The sequence below is a fragment of the Calliphora vicina genome, chromosome 3 (genome assembly GCF_958450345.1).
Source record: "Calliphora vicina chromosome 3, idCalVici1.1, whole genome shotgun sequence".
In the NCBI taxonomy this organism is placed as follows: domain Eukaryota; kingdom Metazoa; phylum Arthropoda; class Insecta; order Diptera; family Calliphoridae; genus Calliphora; species Calliphora vicina.
The window spans coordinates 80,595,869-80,615,445 of NC_088782.1; the positions used below are offsets into that span (position 1 = coordinate 80,595,869).

At 31.7% G+C, this 19,577-nt stretch overlaps 1 protein-coding gene across 1 annotated transcript in view; it reads right to left on the reverse strand.

Moving 5' to 3' along the window:
- The window catches only part of Ptp69D (Protein tyrosine phosphatase 69D), a 378,030-nt gene that overhangs the window by 35,046 nt on the left and 323,407 nt on the right, over nucleotides 1–19,577 (reverse strand). The window contains exon 9 of the mRNA XM_065506581.1: nucleotides 14,827–15,006. Coding sequence (XP_065362653.1) covers nucleotides 14,827–15,006 — 180 coding nt within the window. The remainder of the gene's footprint in view (nucleotides 1–14,826; nucleotides 15,007–19,577) is intronic.

A 19,577-nucleotide genomic window follows, 5' to 3' on the forward strand; every position in this document is an offset into this window, starting at 1 on the left:
AACTAGGGTTTGAGGTTTCCCGGATAATTTAATTTCCCGGGAAACGGGAATGAAAAAATTCATTGTTTTCATGTTTTTTTAACTAGAAAAATAAGTAAAAAAGAAAATTATTTTATAAAATTGTGTCATTTTATTAAAAAAAGAAAGAAAAACAATACATTAAAATTCAATTGTACCCACATAAAACCAAAAAAAGTTGTTAAAATATTTGGAGACCACTTGTTACTATAAAATTAAATATTAGCGGTATTCATGATATAGTAGAGTAAAAGAGTAATTAAGTGTCACAAAATTTTATAAATTGTAAACGTATCTTTATATTCTATGTCGATTAATATGTTTATGGGATTTTTAATTAACTTTTTAGATTCTTTCTTTTGATTTTTATGTTATATGTCCGTCATAGAACTATTTTTTTTAAAAAATTGTTTTGTCAAAATTACTAATGCATTCAATAAGTCATTCGACGAGAAAACACTTTCGCTTTAAACATGTGTTGGCTTTAGCGTTATTAAAGCATTATAAAGACAATCAAAATGTATTCTCCGATTGCTACTTGCTTCAAATAAATCCAATTCCCGCTTAAAACTTTCAGCATTTGATTTTAAATGTTTAGGGCTTTCCTTTTCAATATTGATTGAATATTCTAATTGGTTTTTAAAATTTTGCTCCATTTGTATTTCGGAAACCTCATCATCAACGCTTTGAACAGATGAGGGAACATTGTGGTCAGATAGACGTTCATACATTTGCTGTCCATAAATTTTTAACATTGTGTTTTTATGTTATAATTTATCTTATAATGTTGAAGTTTTTAGGTTTAATTTAATTGAATGAACCGTTTGTAACTAAACCCTAGTTGTAACTAAAACAATTATTGTTCTCTCAGTGAAGAATCACATTTGGCAAATTAGACTCAAATAAGCTTCTGGAGTTTCTTCAAATTAATCCCTGACCAAAGGCACATCAAAGTCTCTGTGGATGATCTCATTTCTTATGAACCATGGAGCTCCCGTCATGGTTCTAAAAATGTTGGATTGTGCCCTCTGTTTAAGATCTATATTGGTATTGCTTTCTGTTCCCCATAATTGGATTCCGTATGTCCAAATTGGTTTTAAGACCGTCTTATACAGGATGACTTGACTTTGATTGTGAATTAGCCAGTGTAAATTAGAAGCTTTTAGTTTTATGTGGAGCCGCTTGGCTTCTATTTACCGACGCCAAGTAAGGAGTTTATCTAAGTGAATACCAAGGTATGTAACGTGATCAGACTGTGGGATATTGACAAAGTTTTGTGTCACTGGTGGACAACTTCGATATGCGCTTAGTTTTGATTTCATTTACTTGTATTCTCCAATTTTAGAACTACGTCTCCACACGTCTGAGATAATTATCTAGGTTTCTAGATGCTACAAAAGGACATTATAGCCATTGATTTCGGACGTAATTATTAAATATTATTTACGAATTAAATGTTCAATTTTTTGAAAAGGTAAGCTAGTGACGTATGTAATTGTTTTGTTATTTTAATATTAGAATTTTATAAGGGTCTGTATTTCCCTTTATCAAAATTTCTTTGCTCCATTTGAAACAAAGGATTCCAGTGAACCCAAAATATACGCCAAGATACAATCAAATTCCATGGTAATAAGCCAATTATAAATATAGTAGTCAAGTTTTGCAAATAACAATTGTAAGAATCGTCTAAAAAGAATCAAATATAAAAATCCTCTAAATAGAAAAATCATCTAAGACGAAGCCTCAAATGAAAACTCTGATATAAAAAGGCTCAAATCCTAAATATTAATTAATACTAAAAATCAATGACGTCATAATTTGTTTTAGTATTTGATCAGACTATTGAAAATTTCCAATTATATCTGTCTGAGTTGTCATTTGTCATTATAAATTCGTTTTCTACCTAATTTAACTAAAATTGTCTTAAACTAAACATACATTTGACTCAAACTTAACATAAACATAACCAAAACTTAAATTTATATTAAATGATACTTACCTTAACGTAAATTATCCTGATATTAACATAAAATGATATTAAATTTAATTAATTTATACTTATTTTTAAGAAAAACCAAAACTACAACAAGACTAACTATATTTAATCTAAATGAGGAGCCGCAGAACAAAAGGTACTTTTTGCTCATTTAAAATTTTTGGAAAATTGAGTTTTATTTATTTTGCCCCCTTAAAAAAACAGCATGAACCTGCAAATGATAACAAGTTTCTTACTTATCAATAGATACATCTAACTGCCATAAGTCACCACAATAAATGTTAAGGATGTTTGATATAAAACCATTTTAATATCGGAAAAAGAACTTTTTGTTAAAAAATAAAGAGAAAAAAGTACGTTTTGTTGAAAACTAAATTAAAAAGTATGTTTTTATGCGTTTTTTATAAACGATAATATTTGAAATGAATGTTTTTAATCCTGATCTAATATATAAACAAATTACACATTGAAATTAAATAATTTTTGTTTTCGTTTTATACAAATGTTGTACGTTTTGTTAAGCACAATTTTTTTTAGAACCCATTTACTTTTGCCAACTTGATTGTTTCTTGAAGATTTCAACCGAACTTGTAGTGTTCAGAAGGAAGTATAAGATTCATCATTTCTCGCTTCCCCGATTAAATGATGTTGAACTAACACTATCGGACAACGCAAAATACTTAGGAGTTATTCTGGATAGTAAACTATCCTGGAAACCCAATACCCTTTCAAGGACATCAAAAACTTTGACGGCTATGTATGTCTGTAAGAAGGCCATAGGTACGCAGTGGGGTAATTAAGCCGACACTATTCTATGTAGTTTCTGTCTGGTGGAAGGCACTAGACAAAGGCTCAATATGTATGCTATTCGAGAGAATTTTAAGAAGAATGGCAATCCTGATAACAGGAGCTCTAAGAACGACCGCAACAAAGTCGCTCTTTGCTATATTGAACTGGATCCATGTGGATATAATGGCAAGGAAAATGGCATTTATCCCGGCCTTTAGGCTAAACGCGATTGGGGCATGGAAACATGCTTCATATGGTGACGCCAGTATAATAGGTAGTATTCAGACTGTTCCGGATAATATCGATTATTGCATTTCTAGGCCCTTAATGGCGAGGAATTTCGGTTTCTCAATTTTTACATGACACAACGGGTCTCTCAGTCTATACAGACGGTTCTAGAAAGTGAGATCGAGTTGGCGCAGGTGTCAACATTCAGGAATTCGACACTAGGCTATCTTTTACACTTCCAAATGAATGTAGCATTATTCAGGCTGAAATATCAGCCATCAAAAGGTAGGCTAACTGGTTCAGTTATAAGAAGACAGTCAGGCCACAATAAAATCTCTAACAGGTATATACACAACCTCTAATTTGGTCCAGAAATGCAGGGCATCCTTAAACAGGATGGCGAGACATTCAACAGTCGTACTCAAGTAGTTACGGGAACATGGAGATATTACTGGCAACTGCATTGCTGATGATTTGGTGAAAAAAGGCTCCATGTTACCTGACGGAGACATAGATTTCCTATGTGGGATTCCGTTATCCAAATGCAAGCTACAAATTAGTAACTTCTACTATGAGCTCGCTCAGACAAGATGGGGTTTTGAACCCACATGCGATATGGCCCCGCCTAAATCGTGGACGATACCACATGAAGAGACTTGGCTTACCCTACAACGACTTCTGCAGAAGTTATCATAACGAGGAGGAGGATGATACCATTTTTCATCTTCTTTGTCCCTGTCTAGCATTAGGAGATCTACGCTTAAGGTTTCTGAGACATCGTTCCTTAAATACCCTTTCTGAGCTCTCGAATATGAGGCTAGAGGGCATTAATGCCTTTATAGTGTAACGAACCACTTTTGCATTGTCAGTTATCACGGGTCTGCACACCTAGCTTTGCTACAGTTCTAGGTGGTGATAACATCCAGCAGTTAAGCAAGTAGTCAATGTATCCCTTAAAGACAGTAATTGTCACAAATATCTTATCACTCGGCTGACACCATTTTATATATTTGGTCATTTGATATGTGTGTGCACTTTGTAGTGCAGAGAGAAGACAATTGGTTACTTTATACATCCCAAGTAATCTAGCGTGAAGACAATTGACACTTTAAATGTTTTGTGAGTAATTCGTACAAACTGGTTTTTTACAAATTGTGTTGATATAATTCTCATACAGTTTATTTTTATTTTTGCTTCAGTATACTGATATCGCATGTAACATATCATGAAGTCAATAGTCACTTTAGTGTCTCTTAGTAACCTATGGTGAAGTCACTTCAAACTTTTTTTTGTACTGCACTTTATTTTACCCACCAGAAGCGTTGACTATTTTCGATCAGCTATCAGATAGTCCCATTGTAATCAAAAGGGTCAATTGACCCCCTGCTTAGGACATGCACGTGTTAAAATAACTAGTCAAGTAGCTGATCAAGTAACCAGTTACAAAGCTAGTAAGACAACTGACGCTATGTAACCAGTATGTGAAGACAATGCGTTGCCTACTTTGGACCAGCTATTAGACAGTCCCATTGTAATCAAAAAGAGACAATTGACCCCCTGCCTAGGATATGCCCGTGTTAAAATGACTAGTCACGTGGCTATTGAAGTAACTAGCTCCCACCTTAAATGATGGGTAAAATCACTAGTTCGGTACTGTCTCCTAGAACTGATGGGATAGGTTTGTGTTAAGTTTATTTAAAAATTTTGTTTATGTGTGCAGTATAGAGAAGGAAAATATAGTAAAGAACCAAAGACAAATTAAAATGTCCAACCTAGTCTGAAATATTTCTGCTTAATAGGAGAGAAGAGCTGTAAATTTTCCCCCAGGTCATTTTTCCCACCCGACCATGCTGATGACCATTAATGTTTCTTCAGCCCATTATATAGTTATACTAAATCATCTACATTTCATCAACCATTCAATTAATTTTAAGAAATCATATTCAATTCAAATATTTATTCAAACAAAATTTGTTAACTCAAATAGGGGATACATTATTCATTGTACATATACAAAAATTGCAAAAATAATAAAATATAATAATCAATATAAAATTCTGATCAAAAAGGGTTCTTTCCCAAAAGCATAGTTATAATAATAATAATAAACCCAAAACAAATTGGAAAGTGAATGTTGTTGATCTCACTGATCAATGATTTAATGCAGGGAAAGGCAAAACATGGGCGCCGCGTTTTTCATTTACTTTCTTTTACGTACGTGTGCACACGCATTGTAGAGAAATAAACAACTTTTAATCAGTCTAGCTTGAGAACTCAAACAAGCAGGTTGTGTATCGTTTTTTATCACACAATTTAAGAATCAGCGTTGCCAGTGAAAAAAAATATGTCCCAACATTTAGAGATGTATGATGAACAATATGAGATTTTACATTTTTAATTGGGGAAAAGCGACGAAAGTTTACTGGCAACACCGATTTGTGGTGAGAGCGAAGAGAGTGTATAACTAATACAATCGTAAACTGCAATAGGATAGGATGCCTTTCCCTGATTTAATGTAAATAACAAAACAAAATAACAAAATACAATACCTAATATTTTGAGCGAATGGAAAGCATATTACAAACTGGAAGTATAAATAATTTAAGAGTATTTAATTCATGATTTCTTTTCTTCTTTCATAAATTTGTTCTTTTAATCATATATTATATTTTTCAATTTGTAAAGAGAATCAGATGTAATATGCTTTCATTCATTAACATATAATTGTAAATTACAACAAAAAAAATATAAAAATACTATAAAATTTGGAGACATACTTATGGTTGCCCAACGCAGTCAGCAGGCCTGTTGATTCGGTGGATACATATTTTTGTTATTTGATTCTAGTGAGATTCTAATAATATTTAAAATAACGTTGAAGTTCTTTTCCAGATAAAAAAAAATTAAATTAGAAAAATTCTTGTATGAATTAGGGTTAGGTTGTAAGTTTATAATGTTAAATCGGACACTGTTAATGGGTACTTATAGGCAAATAGTTAAATAGATGATGGCTAGCACTTTTTAGATATACTTGTCGGGCCATAAAGATAAGTGGTGACAAGTTATCAAATGAGCGACGTAGTAGCTGACTACCAATCGATGTCTTATACTCGAGGGTATGGGAGTATTGTTACCACGTGATTTGGTGCTTTGAGCAACACACGTCTATAACAAAAGAAACAAATGGATGTGGGCTATTTTATCAACACTATATTTAGCAATCCTAAGCCATAACTACTTACATTTCCATCAAATGTAAGTAGTTACATTTCCATCAAATGTAGTAACCACTATCACCGTGGTTATATAATCACCACGTGAGTGTAGAACTTCAGGATTGAGTCCCCAAAATTTGGGTGAGCTAAATTAGCCAATTCAATAATTTGACAATTTTCCTTTAAAAATTATATTTGTTGTCTTTATTATTAAATTTATCTTATATACTTTAAAAAAAAAAAACCAAAAAGAATTTATGCAAATTATTTTATTTGACTTTCTATTCACTTTGGTAACTGATCTCTCCGGTGGCTTATACAAGGAGCTTCGAATTATTCGATTTTTCTCTTGTTCGAATAAAACGAATAATTCAAATAAGAGATTTTAACTTGTTCGAATAATTCGATCACACGTTTAAAATTAATCGAATTATTCGAATAATTTAATTTTTTTTAATAAGTAATGAATGAAGTTTTGATTTCGGTTTTTTAATATTTTATTGTTAAAGAAAACCAAAAATCGACGTTAAAGTTACCAATTCAATTATTGATAATGTAAAAAAACATTCGAAAACAAAGTCTATCATTAAATTTTCATCAGAAATAGTCTGATCAGATTAACAATCTACAAAACAATTGACTGGCAAACCCTTTAGTTTCCGTTTTGGAGCTATGCTTTAAAAAATTTGAGCTAGTTGGACATGATCCTGAATTCAAATACAATATAAACGTATTAAGAACTTTTTTATGTAGTTCTTTAATTCGGGGTTTAAATTGAGTAACTAATTCTTTAGTAAATTAATTATTCACTATTTCTAAATTATTTATAACAAATTGTATTACACATCAAGCTTTATCAACGTTGCCGAATCTTTGCTTAATAAAGTGGTCTTGGGGAATTGTATAATGAAAGGAATCTGTCCATAGTTTGATATCATTGTTAGTGAACGTGGCTAATTTGAAGTCAGGCAGTGCATGATTGACGCATTTACAAATACGCAAAAAGTTTATTACCATGTTAGACAAAGATGTTCAACGATGTTCAAAATCATGTATAAGACGAACTCCATGCTTTTCTTGCAACAAAACGTTAGTTTGCAATATTTGTGTTTATCAATCGATTTATTAAACATTTTGCAACACTTACGTACGCGGTTAATAACATCACTTAAATATATTTTAAGATCATGGCCTTCATCTATTTCAATGTAATCATTATAAATGTCATCCTCAATATCACTTTCGACGACCGTTTCAAAATCACATTCTCCATCACATTCAACTCCACTTTAATCTAAGTTAATATTTTGATTATTAATTGCGATTCTTCTAATATTTCGCCAGCTAAATAACAAATATTTTATTCCGTACCTCTTAATTTTCATTCGTTCAAGTCCTAAGTTTAAAATTTTGAAAGATTTGTTTTTAGAATTGTAACTTCTTGCAGTAATATTTATATATTTATAGAAGGAGCTATCGGAACACTCATCTACAGTGATCGAAAGTCCATTTGTCTTTAGTTATTTGTCGAATTTCAGAAACAATACAATTTTTGTGAATCATTATTACTTATTTAAATTTAAAACTATGAAAAATTTTAAGCAATTTAATAAATTTAAATAACTAAATATGAACATTTATTCGATTATTCTACATAAAATTGTTCGAATTATTCGTTATTCGAAAATGGTCATTTTTAAATTGTTCGAATAATTATTCGTAAGAAATTATTCGATTAATCGAAGGATCATTAGTCGAGTGAATACCCTACCAGGTACCCATTTAACATCTTGATGTTACCATACTCTTGAAATCCGTTAATTTCAAATCAAATGCTAATCAAATAATAGATTAAATATCCAATAGATTAAATTGTATTTTCAGTTTTGCATTCGATTGATAAGTTTCGTTACCACCCATCACAATAGGAGTAGTAATTGGTTACAAAGACCAGACATGGGAATCTCCTTAGAGCAGAGCTAGGCATTACCTATGCACGCGTGCTATTCGGCCGTTACTAAATTTACAACAACGTATTCACACGTATTAAAAACTGATTCAGCCTCGTTTGAGACTGAAGTTTGTGTTGTCGCATGTTTTTTGCTTTTGTACATGAAGATTACTAATGCAGGCATGGAAAACTTAATATTTTTTAACATCAACGTATGGTGTAAGTTTTTAAAATTAAGAAAGCATTTCAGTCTAAAATGCTTTCTTAATTCGATATAAGTAAAGAAGTCTAACTGAAATTTTAAATTTAAAAATATTGGCCCATAATCATAGTCAAACACTAAAGTCGGTTGTTTTTAGAAACAACTTTAAAATAAAAACTTGCTTTTAATTATTTTGCTACTATAGTCAAAATTAAAGTATGTTTTAAATTGAACCGACTTTAACTGGGTGCCACCGCAAATGTAGAAAATGTTTTCATACAATATACAACAAAATACAGACAAGTGGCAACGCTGAACAGCTGACATACAAAATTAAAAAAAAAAAACAAAAAAGGTAAACAATAAAAGTAACCGGGACAACTAAAGAAAAAAAGTTGTTTGTTGTGGAAAAATAAAATATATAAGATGAATATCATAATTAGAATATTTTGGTACTAATTTTATTGATAACTGTTCAATAATTGCAAAATCTCTACCAATATCTTGTAACTTAAACATTTTTTACTTTCTGCCGAACTTTTTTACTTGGTGAAGAACAGCTGATGCTGTTGTTAAACGAGTGAATAACAGCTTCAGCTAGTTTTATATTTAAAGTCGACTTCAACGTCAGAAGTATACTTTAACTTGTCTATGATAGACCTAAAGTCCACTCTAGAGTAAAGTCGAGTTTAATTCTGTTAAAGTATTCTTTATTTCTGACTATGATTATGGGCCATTATTTTTAATTAAAGTACCACCATTTCAAAATTAAAATTTCCATGCCTGTGTTGTAGTGAATATGAGAGTATAAATTTGTATCTTTTCTTATTTTTCGCTCTTGCAACAACTCACCAATCGCATGTGTTGCCGGGCTCTGCCTTAGAGTGACCTAATAAAAGCCAACTCATTGGTACGCAATTTTAAAAATGTTCTCCCTCTCTCTTTATTCGGACAACTTCCTCTTAACTTTTCAATCTTCCCCTTCTCTCTTTTCATTACATTCTGTCCCTCTTTCTCTGATTCCTTTACTTTCATGTAACACAAAGGGACCTATTGCATGGACCCACGTGAGCTGCTCTTCCTTTCTTCACTTCGCGGCTGCCTGGAAACCTCAATTCAGAACTCACTTTCATTGTTTCAAAGAGAAGTTATGAACTTGACTTAATTCTTGTGAGTGCTAGCACCACAATATGATTAACAACTGGATAGCTTCTAGTGACTGATCTTTCTCTAATCTTCAAACTATTGATTTTAATATTAGTGTATATAATATCAGTGATAATACCATTATAAATAGAAGAAAGACAAATTTGGAGATGCAATATGATGCGTGCACTCAGTTTTTACAAAGTCCATCCGTTGTCGAGAGAAGAAATTATATTGGTGTAGCCGTAGATGTCCTAACGGTTTCGTATCGTTCGGCTACTAACTGTAGGCCTATTATATTTAGAAATAGGAATAATTCTCTATGGTGGAACACTGAATGAGGGAAAGAGGCTTGGAAACTGGCCTGAATATATAACAATGAATCTCTTCATTACTTTAACAAGAAACGCGAAAAGCAAAGCATGGAGGAACTTCTGTAGCGGCGTGGAAGGATACTTCGAGACTAACCGATTACGCATGATATTATCAACTTCCCCGGTTGAAAAAACCGGATTGAATTCGCTGATCAATCAAAAGCTTCGACCCATTCAAATCCACAGGACCAGGCGGTAGCATTCCTGATGATTTTCAGATATATGACATGTATTAGATGGACATGGTGGACGCGATGGGCTCACACTAAACCTGGGGACTGTAGAACAATTAGTCTGGCATCCTTTATGCTGAAACTGTTGGAAACGGTTATCGATATGACAACAGAGTTCATCTCCAAATCCCAACATGCCTACACAAAGGGCAGATCCGTGGAAACAGCTTTACGTTCCCTAGTCAGCTGTATTGAACAGTCACTATCGCATAAGGCAAAACGCACGGGGCTCGTGGTCTGACAAGGACACTCTAAAACAGGGAAAGGCAACCTATACTATTGCATTTTACGATTGTATTAGTTATACTCTCTTTCCGCTCTCACCACGAATCGGTGTTGCCAGTAAGCTTTCGTCTCTTTTCCGCAATTATAAATGTAAAATATCATATTGTTCATCATACATCTTAAGCAGTTGGGAAACATTTTTTTCTCTGGCAACGCTGATTCTCAAAAATGTGCGATACACAACCTGCTTGTTTGCGCAAGCTAGACTGATTAAAGTTGTTTATTTCTCTACAATGAGTGTACACACGTATGCAAGAGAAGAGTAAATGAAAAACGCGGCGCCCATCATTTGGCTTTCCCTGCTCTAAAATATTAGACTAAAGAGTGAGCCAAAAAAACCTTAAACCGTTCAATACAAAAATTCTCAAAAATACGTAAATTCATTAATCATTTAAATATTGGCTTATTACTCGGTATTTATAAATTTATCCACATTTTCCACTCAAGAACCATTTTTCCATAATGACATGATGCCAAATCGGGCCAGAAATATGAAGGCACTTTGTGCTGTTTTAAGAAAGGTAAAAGCCGTTTTGTAGACACTCCGTGTTTATCGTAAAATTTTACTTAAATTTTTTCGCTCGTTATTTTGCTTCTTAGTTCTTTAGTGCATTGTGATCTAGAACTTTACAAAATAAACATTTACCTTTACAATCTGCTTTTCTGATAGAAGTTTTTGGTGCTCTTCAAAAGAGCACCAATATCTGTTCAAGTCTTCTTTATGCTGTTTAATGACTTTGGAAACAGTGTGACCAAGAACCTTCAGATTTCTTGCTATTTTGTTGAAAGTGCATTATATGGGTCCCTGGGAATGGTGGAAATCAGGATAATTGTATAGCAGACAATTTGACCACAATTGGTGCGAAGGGTCAAGAGAAACAATATGATGTTGTACAGATCAGGTGGACCAAAGAATCCACCTGTGTTATTTATTACTTATTCTTCCATTGCGCGCCTTTAACTAACATGAGGGAACGTATTCTTTATTTCGCATTCTGGTTGGTTCAATTCGGAAACAACGGATGTCGAATAAGAATCCTGCTTAGGGTTTTTAATTTACCGACATTTTTTGATTACCGGGAATCGGGAAATTTTTTTTCCCGAAATATATAATGATACTGTAAATTAGGAATATTATAGCCAAATTTCATATAAAAACTTAGTGTTATAATTATTAAATATCAGAGCTTCGAATTAATTAATAAAATTTGAGCTTAATTCACTAAAATCTTAATCCGTAATTACAAAAATGTCAGCATTTCGTCCATAAATCCATTCCTTATATTCAATTTTTTAGATTCATTCTAAAGCCTTTGTTTAAACTGAATTAATTTTAAAGTTAATTAATAACAGAATTTATTCAAACTTTGAATGATTAAATTTTTGTTATATTCAAATCATTTACAAAATTAATTGAAAAAATTTTCTTTTTGTACTAGATTTTAATTGAAGAAAAATTAAATCATTTAATAAATTTTTGAAGCTATTTTGTTATGGATTTGAAGAAGAAATTTAAAGAAATTAGAATGATTCAATAAGAAAAAAAATTCTATAAATAATGAATTCTCTTTTTAAATTTTCATACGAAAAACCCTATATAAATATTAATAATAAGCGGTCTATTATTGCCAAGATATAAGCAAAAAACTGTAAAAAACTTTTCACTGTTTTTTGGTTAAAAAAACAGAGTTCTAAGTTGTTTTCTATGTATTTTCGTCAGTTTTTAATTCTCGGGATTCCCGACTAAAAATCCCGGGAATCGGGTAGTGAAAAATTGGCCAAATTCCCGGGAAATTTGTACCGGGAATTCCCGGGATAAAAACCCTAATCCTGCTGTTTAGTTCTTGGGTATCGCAATGGGATCAGTTTTGAATGTACCCAAGTGAGCTGCAGGAAGAGCGGCTCCCACTGAACCTAACCTACATCAATAAAATAAAATCTATTATAATAGTGGAATTTGACATGTCAAAAAATTATTTTAAAGATTTTTTTACAAATTAGAAAAAAGTTCGATTTGTGAGAAGCTGTTTAAAATGTGTAAAAAGAGAAAAAAAGGATTTTTGAATGATAATGTTTGATTTACATTTGATTTTAAAATATGTATGTATGTACAACGAATCTTATGGTGTTTTATTTACATTTTTGAAATATCGATGTTCAGGTAACCAATTAGAAATACTTTTTTCGATTGCTTTGCTGTGATATCATAATTTCGTTCATTGCAATGCTCTATGATGCACGAAATTTTTTTGTTGTTGTCTGGCACGTAAACAAATAATGCTGATGGTGTTCCAATACGGGAAAAGGCGACATATGGATCCATAGGGATCCGTGGTAGCAAAACGTCTTGTCCTTTGTACTTCCTTTGCCATTACAAAGACGTGGTCCGATCAGACTTTCAGTTGGAGGCGGTTATCCTGGTAATTCCAGCGAGTTGGATAGTTGACGACATTATCTTGGGAGTTAACAGAATCCACAGATTTGTATGTCATCATTCGACATATTCGACAGCAATATCACTTTCAATCTTAAAATTCAATTCGTCGACATCAATGTTTTTCGCAGCCAATATAGCACGTTAGCTCAACCAATCATGATTTTTGTAATTTTGTGCAATGTTTGGATGGGAAATTAAATGCAGCCGTTCGAAATGTCAATCGGGATTTTTCGTTGCCAATGTCCAGCAATTGTTTGGAAATTACTTCTCCAGATTGATGGTTCTGCAGTTTCTTGGCGTGTTTCCACAAAATGGACGACTTCAAACATGCATTAAGTTCATCGGTTTGCGTTGACCGTGGAATCACTGGCAACGTTTTGTCTAATGCCACCAAAGACTTTTTATACACCATTGTACACTCATCCCAAACGATCAGTTTGCTTGCTGCAAAACTTTGGCCATCGCACCAAAACTGCTGATTGAGCAGTTCGACCACCTTCCAACAACGTAGCTGCAATTCCTGATGAAGCAAGTGCAATATAATTCTTCGAGCGTATCGTTGGAAGGTTTGTTCGAACTGATTCCCTTAAGGTATCTCAATCATATAGTTTTTCGCGTCGCAACTCTTGATTAAATGCGTCGTGCATCGGACGATTGGGAGCTGTCATGCCTAACTCAGATAATACCTTTTTCGACATCATCAATCACATGTCCTCAATTAATATCAAAGCCTCGTTGAAAAATTTCCTCGCCCAGTTGCAAATTTGGATTTGATGTTCTAATACGCATCTGATGCAAAATATCATCACACATGGCATCTTTGTACTTACTTTACAAATCAGTCCGTTTATCTCAATAAGAGATAATGAGCATTTGATGAGCATTTGACGAAAGTACTGCGTCTCCGAATTGCTTCGTTACTGCTAACATAGCGGCCCATTTGAAGTTGATTGACTTCATCGTTGGAATTCTCCGCAATAACTCAGCCAAATCACTGCCTTTGGTTACATATTTGCAGATGTATTTTATAAGCGGGCGTGGACAATTTTTCTTTCTCTAAAGCACTTTTGTGCACTATTGCGAACATTTAAACAAAAAATTACCCAAATCCGTCCAGGCGTTCTGCGATTTTAGATATATCGAAAAAAGTGGGCGTCGTAAATTTTTGTTTTAGTAAAAACTTAAATTGTATTACTACGATTATTTAACAATAATTTGCAAAATTGGTGCAGCCGTTTTCCGATAAATCGTCAAAAGTGGGCGTAAAAGTAGGCGTGGTAAATTTTTTTTTCTGTAAAAACTTAAATTGGATTATTATGAACATTTAACAAAAAATTAGCCATATCGGTGCAGCCATTTTCCAATTTTAGATAAATCGAAAAAAGTGGGCGTAAAAGTAGGAATGGTAAATTTTTCTTTCCGTAAAAGCCTATGTTGGACTATGACAAACATTTGGCAAAAAAATTGTCCAATTCGGTCCAGCCGTTCTGAACTGATGCAATTACCAACGAACGACATTTGATTTATATTTATATAGAAGATACAAGATTTAGAATAAGATTTTCAAAAATCTGCAAGGAACATTGTTCTATAGACTTCAAATAAATATACATATTTATTTAATTATTTATTTTAAAAGTACATTAGCATTACTACAAATAAATAAATAAATATACATACATATTTATTTATTTTAAAAGTACATTAGCATTACCCATATTGTAAAAATTTGATAAACGTTTAAAAAGTTATACACGATTGAAATTGAGTGATTTTACACCATTCTTATATAAATTTTTAACTTGAATTAAAATCGGACGAGTGAGGTCCGATGCCTTGTCGAACATTATTATTTTTTGTTCCAAATAAGGTATTGCCCATATATAGTAAAATATGTTACATACTAAATGGAGCTTATTTTTAATTGACTATAACATAAGATTAACACTCACCTCAGATAACATAATTATAGTAGTAATGCTTTGTTCTGACACCATTCTCCAGAAATCTTCTATTGTATTATCCAATGGGTCTTGAGTGATAATAAAGTTTTCTGAGTTATCATATCCTTCAATAAATGATGCGTTTATATAGGTTGAATTGTCTTTATGTGGAAGTGGTGACAAGATAACCTAATTTGAAAGAACTTAAAGTTAGTTAGTTATATGTATTTCTGTGACAAAATCGCTAAACATCTTAAGTCGACTTAAGTTAAGTTTTTTGAACAGTTTAAATTAACTATATGATTTTTGGGTATCATAACTTTGCATCAGTTAAAATAGTAATTATTTCGTTATAATTTACGTGCATTTCTCTGTCTAAGAACACTAAATTTTAAATCCCAAATGTCCATGTTTTAAATTTAAAGTCATATTTAGAAAATCGTGAGTTAAATATAATCAAGTAAGACAGCTATATTCGGCTGTGCCGAATCTTATATACCCTTCACCAAATTATACTTCAAAATAAATATTTTAAATATTTTTAGGTAAACAAAATTTTTTTTCCACATTGTTTTTTTTTAAATTTTTTGGAAAAAAAATTTATTCGAATTGTTTTTTGTTTTTTAATATTTAGCGAAAAAAAAACTTTTGGTAAAAAAAATTTTGGTTAAAAAAATATTTTTTCCGATTTTGATCCATTGGACTTACGGCGTTGCAAAGGACTTTGAAATATCTATCATTAGATATCCATATTGTCTATATTGATGACTTAGTTCAAGATATAGGTCAAAAATCGAGGTTGTCCTGGTTTTTTCCTTATATCTCAGCCATTTGTGGACCGATTTTCTCGATTTTAAATAGCAACCGAGCCGGAGATGTTGATGTATGAATCGTGTATGTAAGTTATTTGTGGGCTTCGGAAAGTTGATTTCAACAGACAGACGGACAGACAGTCGGACACGACTTAATCGACTCCGCTATCTATATATAGGGTCGGAAAATTATATTGTGGAAATTATAAACACAATGACAAACTTATATATACCCTTCTAACGAGTTGAAGGGTATAAAAAGGATATGAAATTTTAAGATAATAATATATCCGCCATTATGATGACTAATGGAAAGTGGGAAAATTATTAAATGTTGGGAAATCATTCCGTTTGTAATTTCCACAATTTTCATTTGCGACCATAAAGTATATATATTCTGGATCGTTATAGATAGCGGAATCGATATAGCCATGTCCGTCTGTGTGTTGAAATCAACTTTCCGAAGCCCCCAAATAACATACATACATGATTCATATATCAATATCTCCGGAATTCTTCTTGCTATTTAAAATCGAGAAAATCGGTCAACAAATGGCTGAGATATAAGGAAAAAACCAGGAAAACCTCGATTTTTTACCTATTCTTGACCTATATCTGGATTACTAAGTCGTTAATATAGACAATATGGATATCTAATGATAGATATTTCAAAGACCTTTGCAACGACGTACTATATAAGACCATTGTAAGTTGGACATACAATAGGCTGAGATATAAAAAACAATGTAATTTGTCATTGTTTTCAATGACGTCATGCAAATATATGTATAATAACAAACAAAGCTTTATATGTATGTTTGTTTTTTTGTAAATCTAAAGGCGAATTTATATACCAGGTGGTGTCGATTTTACAACAAGTACAACATTTACAAAAACCACTTGCAATTTGTTTTTGTTTATGTGGTTTAAGCTGTCAAAGTTTGCCTGTTGTTTTTGTTACTTTTACATTTGTTGTAACTTTCGCCGCAACAAACCAGGATATTTGACAGCTCAAACATCCAAACAACATTAATCAGCTGTGTTATCAACACCACCTGGTATATAAATTCGCCTTGAATCTTATTCACTAACAGTGTTGCCGTTTTAGTTATTTATAACCAAATTTGGTTATTTTTTTCCTGATGTGTAGATGTGTATTTATTTTTCATTTTGGTTATTTTTATATTATAACGATATCGTATATATACACCAATATAAGGTGTACTCCAAAAAAAAAAGTTTTTACATCGGTTTGTGTTAATCCTTGTTGTAGGTGTATAATTTTTCATAAACTAATTATATTTCAAGCCTTTTGAAATGATATCAAAATATGTGAGAACGAATAATTATTTTAAAAGATATTTACGATTTTTGGATTTAGGGATGTAAATGAGTTCACAATATTGGTTTAATTACACAGGAGAAAAGAAATTTTGGTGACGGAAATTTCAACTACGTTTTGTACGAGTTGATGAACCCTCAGTACAATGTTAAACATGTTTTTTTTTTCAATCAGCTCGCGTTGTCGAAATATCGCGGTTTTTATATTCACATTACATACCCTATTTTTTTGGCATTTTTCTTATAAATTTTGGGTAATGCAGCTAAGAATATGCAATTTTTTTTAGCATTAAACTGGTCTACGTAAACATATGTTTCTTTTGAGTATAATAATTCTGGTGTATATTTTGGAATATTTCAAGAATGAAATTTGACTCTTTTAGATTTATTCTCACTAAAATGTTATATTCCGAAAACGATAAAAAAAATAAAAATTTAACACTTCACATTCAAGTGAACATAGTTTTTAATTAAAATGAAAAATTAATTAAAAATGTAATGAAATATTTGGATAATAAAATAATTTTGACTTACCTGCACAATCAACTTTGCACGATATTTTGTGCAGGTAAGTTAAAAATGCAGTTAACCTCAATGCACTTACCTGCTCATTGATGCTGGTAAGTGCATTTACAGTTTACTGCCCAAAAAAGCAGCTAACGGCAAATAATTTACACGACGCTTTGTGATTTTTCCGTCTGAAAATAACGTCAAATTGATATTTTAGCTACTTTTAAAATTATTAAGAAGTGTACAACATGTTTTGTTTTGATTTAATTTTGTATTAGGCAGCTAAATTAATTTTTTTTCATGAAAACCAGTTATAGCTTCCAAAAGTACTATGCAGTTATCTTAAATGTGCAGGTATGAACAATGTACTTAAAATAACGAATTTATATGGAGTTTGGTAAATAAATATACAAAACACAAGTTTTGTGCACTTATATGCAAAATGCTCTTAAATGAAAGGCAGGTAAATCAAAACTACTGTACCCCGAAATTTTACATCCTAAAAAACATTTTTATTATAAATTAATTCTTTAGGTAATTTAAATCTAACTGCAGCAATAGAAATTTGAGTTTTTTTATTTACGTGATATACAAAAGTTAAAAACATGACGTTTCCAATAAATTTTTTTTTGGTTATTTTTTTTAGCATTTTGGTTATTTTTTTAAACAAACTTGGTTACAAATATTTTGAGGTTGTGGCAACACTGTTCACTAAGAAAATAGAGAGAGCATTTTATAATGTGTTTTCAAAAGAGCAACCAAGGCGAATTTATACAAGGTGGAGTCAGTCAATCAGCTGATTACTCTTTTTTCTCTTGTTTGGTTCTAACAACTGTCAAAGCTTGTTTTTATACTTCAATATCTACATATTCTAAGCTAATTAACAAAATATTTATATTTTGCATAAATAAGTAAAGCCCTCACTATTCAATTATCTACACTATATTTAGTTTTAATACATATTTGTTTAATTTTTAATTTCTGTTTTTTGACATTTGTTAAGACCATTTGTTGTTTTTGTAGAACTACCACCACCTTGTATAAATTCGCCTTGAGAGCAACTCTCTCACGCGTACACAGAACAAGTGTTGCCATATATTTTTTGAAAAAAAACTTGTTTTTCAATAAAAAAAACTTTTTTAAGTACATACTAAAATAACAAAACCCAATTCGTACATACATATATGTAATCAAACTGAGATAATTTATGTGAATTTAGTGCTGGAGACACTTTCAATATATTCAAATCAATCTCCCCATTTAGTGAATGAATTTGGGGACTATCATTTTGAAATTATCGGTTCAACTTATTGATATCAATTTTCCAAAAAAAAACAATTTTTTTAAAAAAAAATAAAACTTTTTGCGTCTCAAAAACCTTGAAAAAAAGGGAAAACTTGACATATGGTAACACTCACAGAACACATATCAAGGTGCATTTAATAAGGTGCCATCGGCAGCACAGCTGATTATAGAAATAGCACGCACAAATGTCAAACTTCATATATAAAAAATATTCCCGTATGTCAAACTCTATATATAAAAAATAAGTGAATTCGCCTGTATTTATTTCAATTCGCCAATGCTGTCACCTTGTTAAATACGCCTTGACACATATTGTACAAAAACAACAACCACGTTGTTTGAGCACGTTGCGTTTGCGCTTATTTAATTTTTGTTGTTGTTTGTTGATATTGTCAACAAATAATTGAGCAACGCAACCACTCCCATCAAGGCGAATCTAAAGAAGGTGACGCGAGAACTAAAACATGTACAAAAACAACAGGTACTTTGTTTTTGTTAAAAGATAATTGAACTGTCAAAGTTGCCTCTTGTTGGTTTTGCTTTTGGGTTTGTTGTATTTTTCGCCACAACAACCACAGTGAATTGACAGTTCACTTGTCTAAACAATTCGCCTTGACTCCCATATTGTTATTCTATTTTGTTTAGCCGTTTTTAACCATGAATGTAAATAACAAACATTTCAGAAAAAGCTTTTTGTTCGATTGTTGTGTTTAATTCTTTTAATACCTTTAAACATAAGTGGCAAGGCTATATACATACATACATATACAGTGGTGGCCACCAATTTAAGAC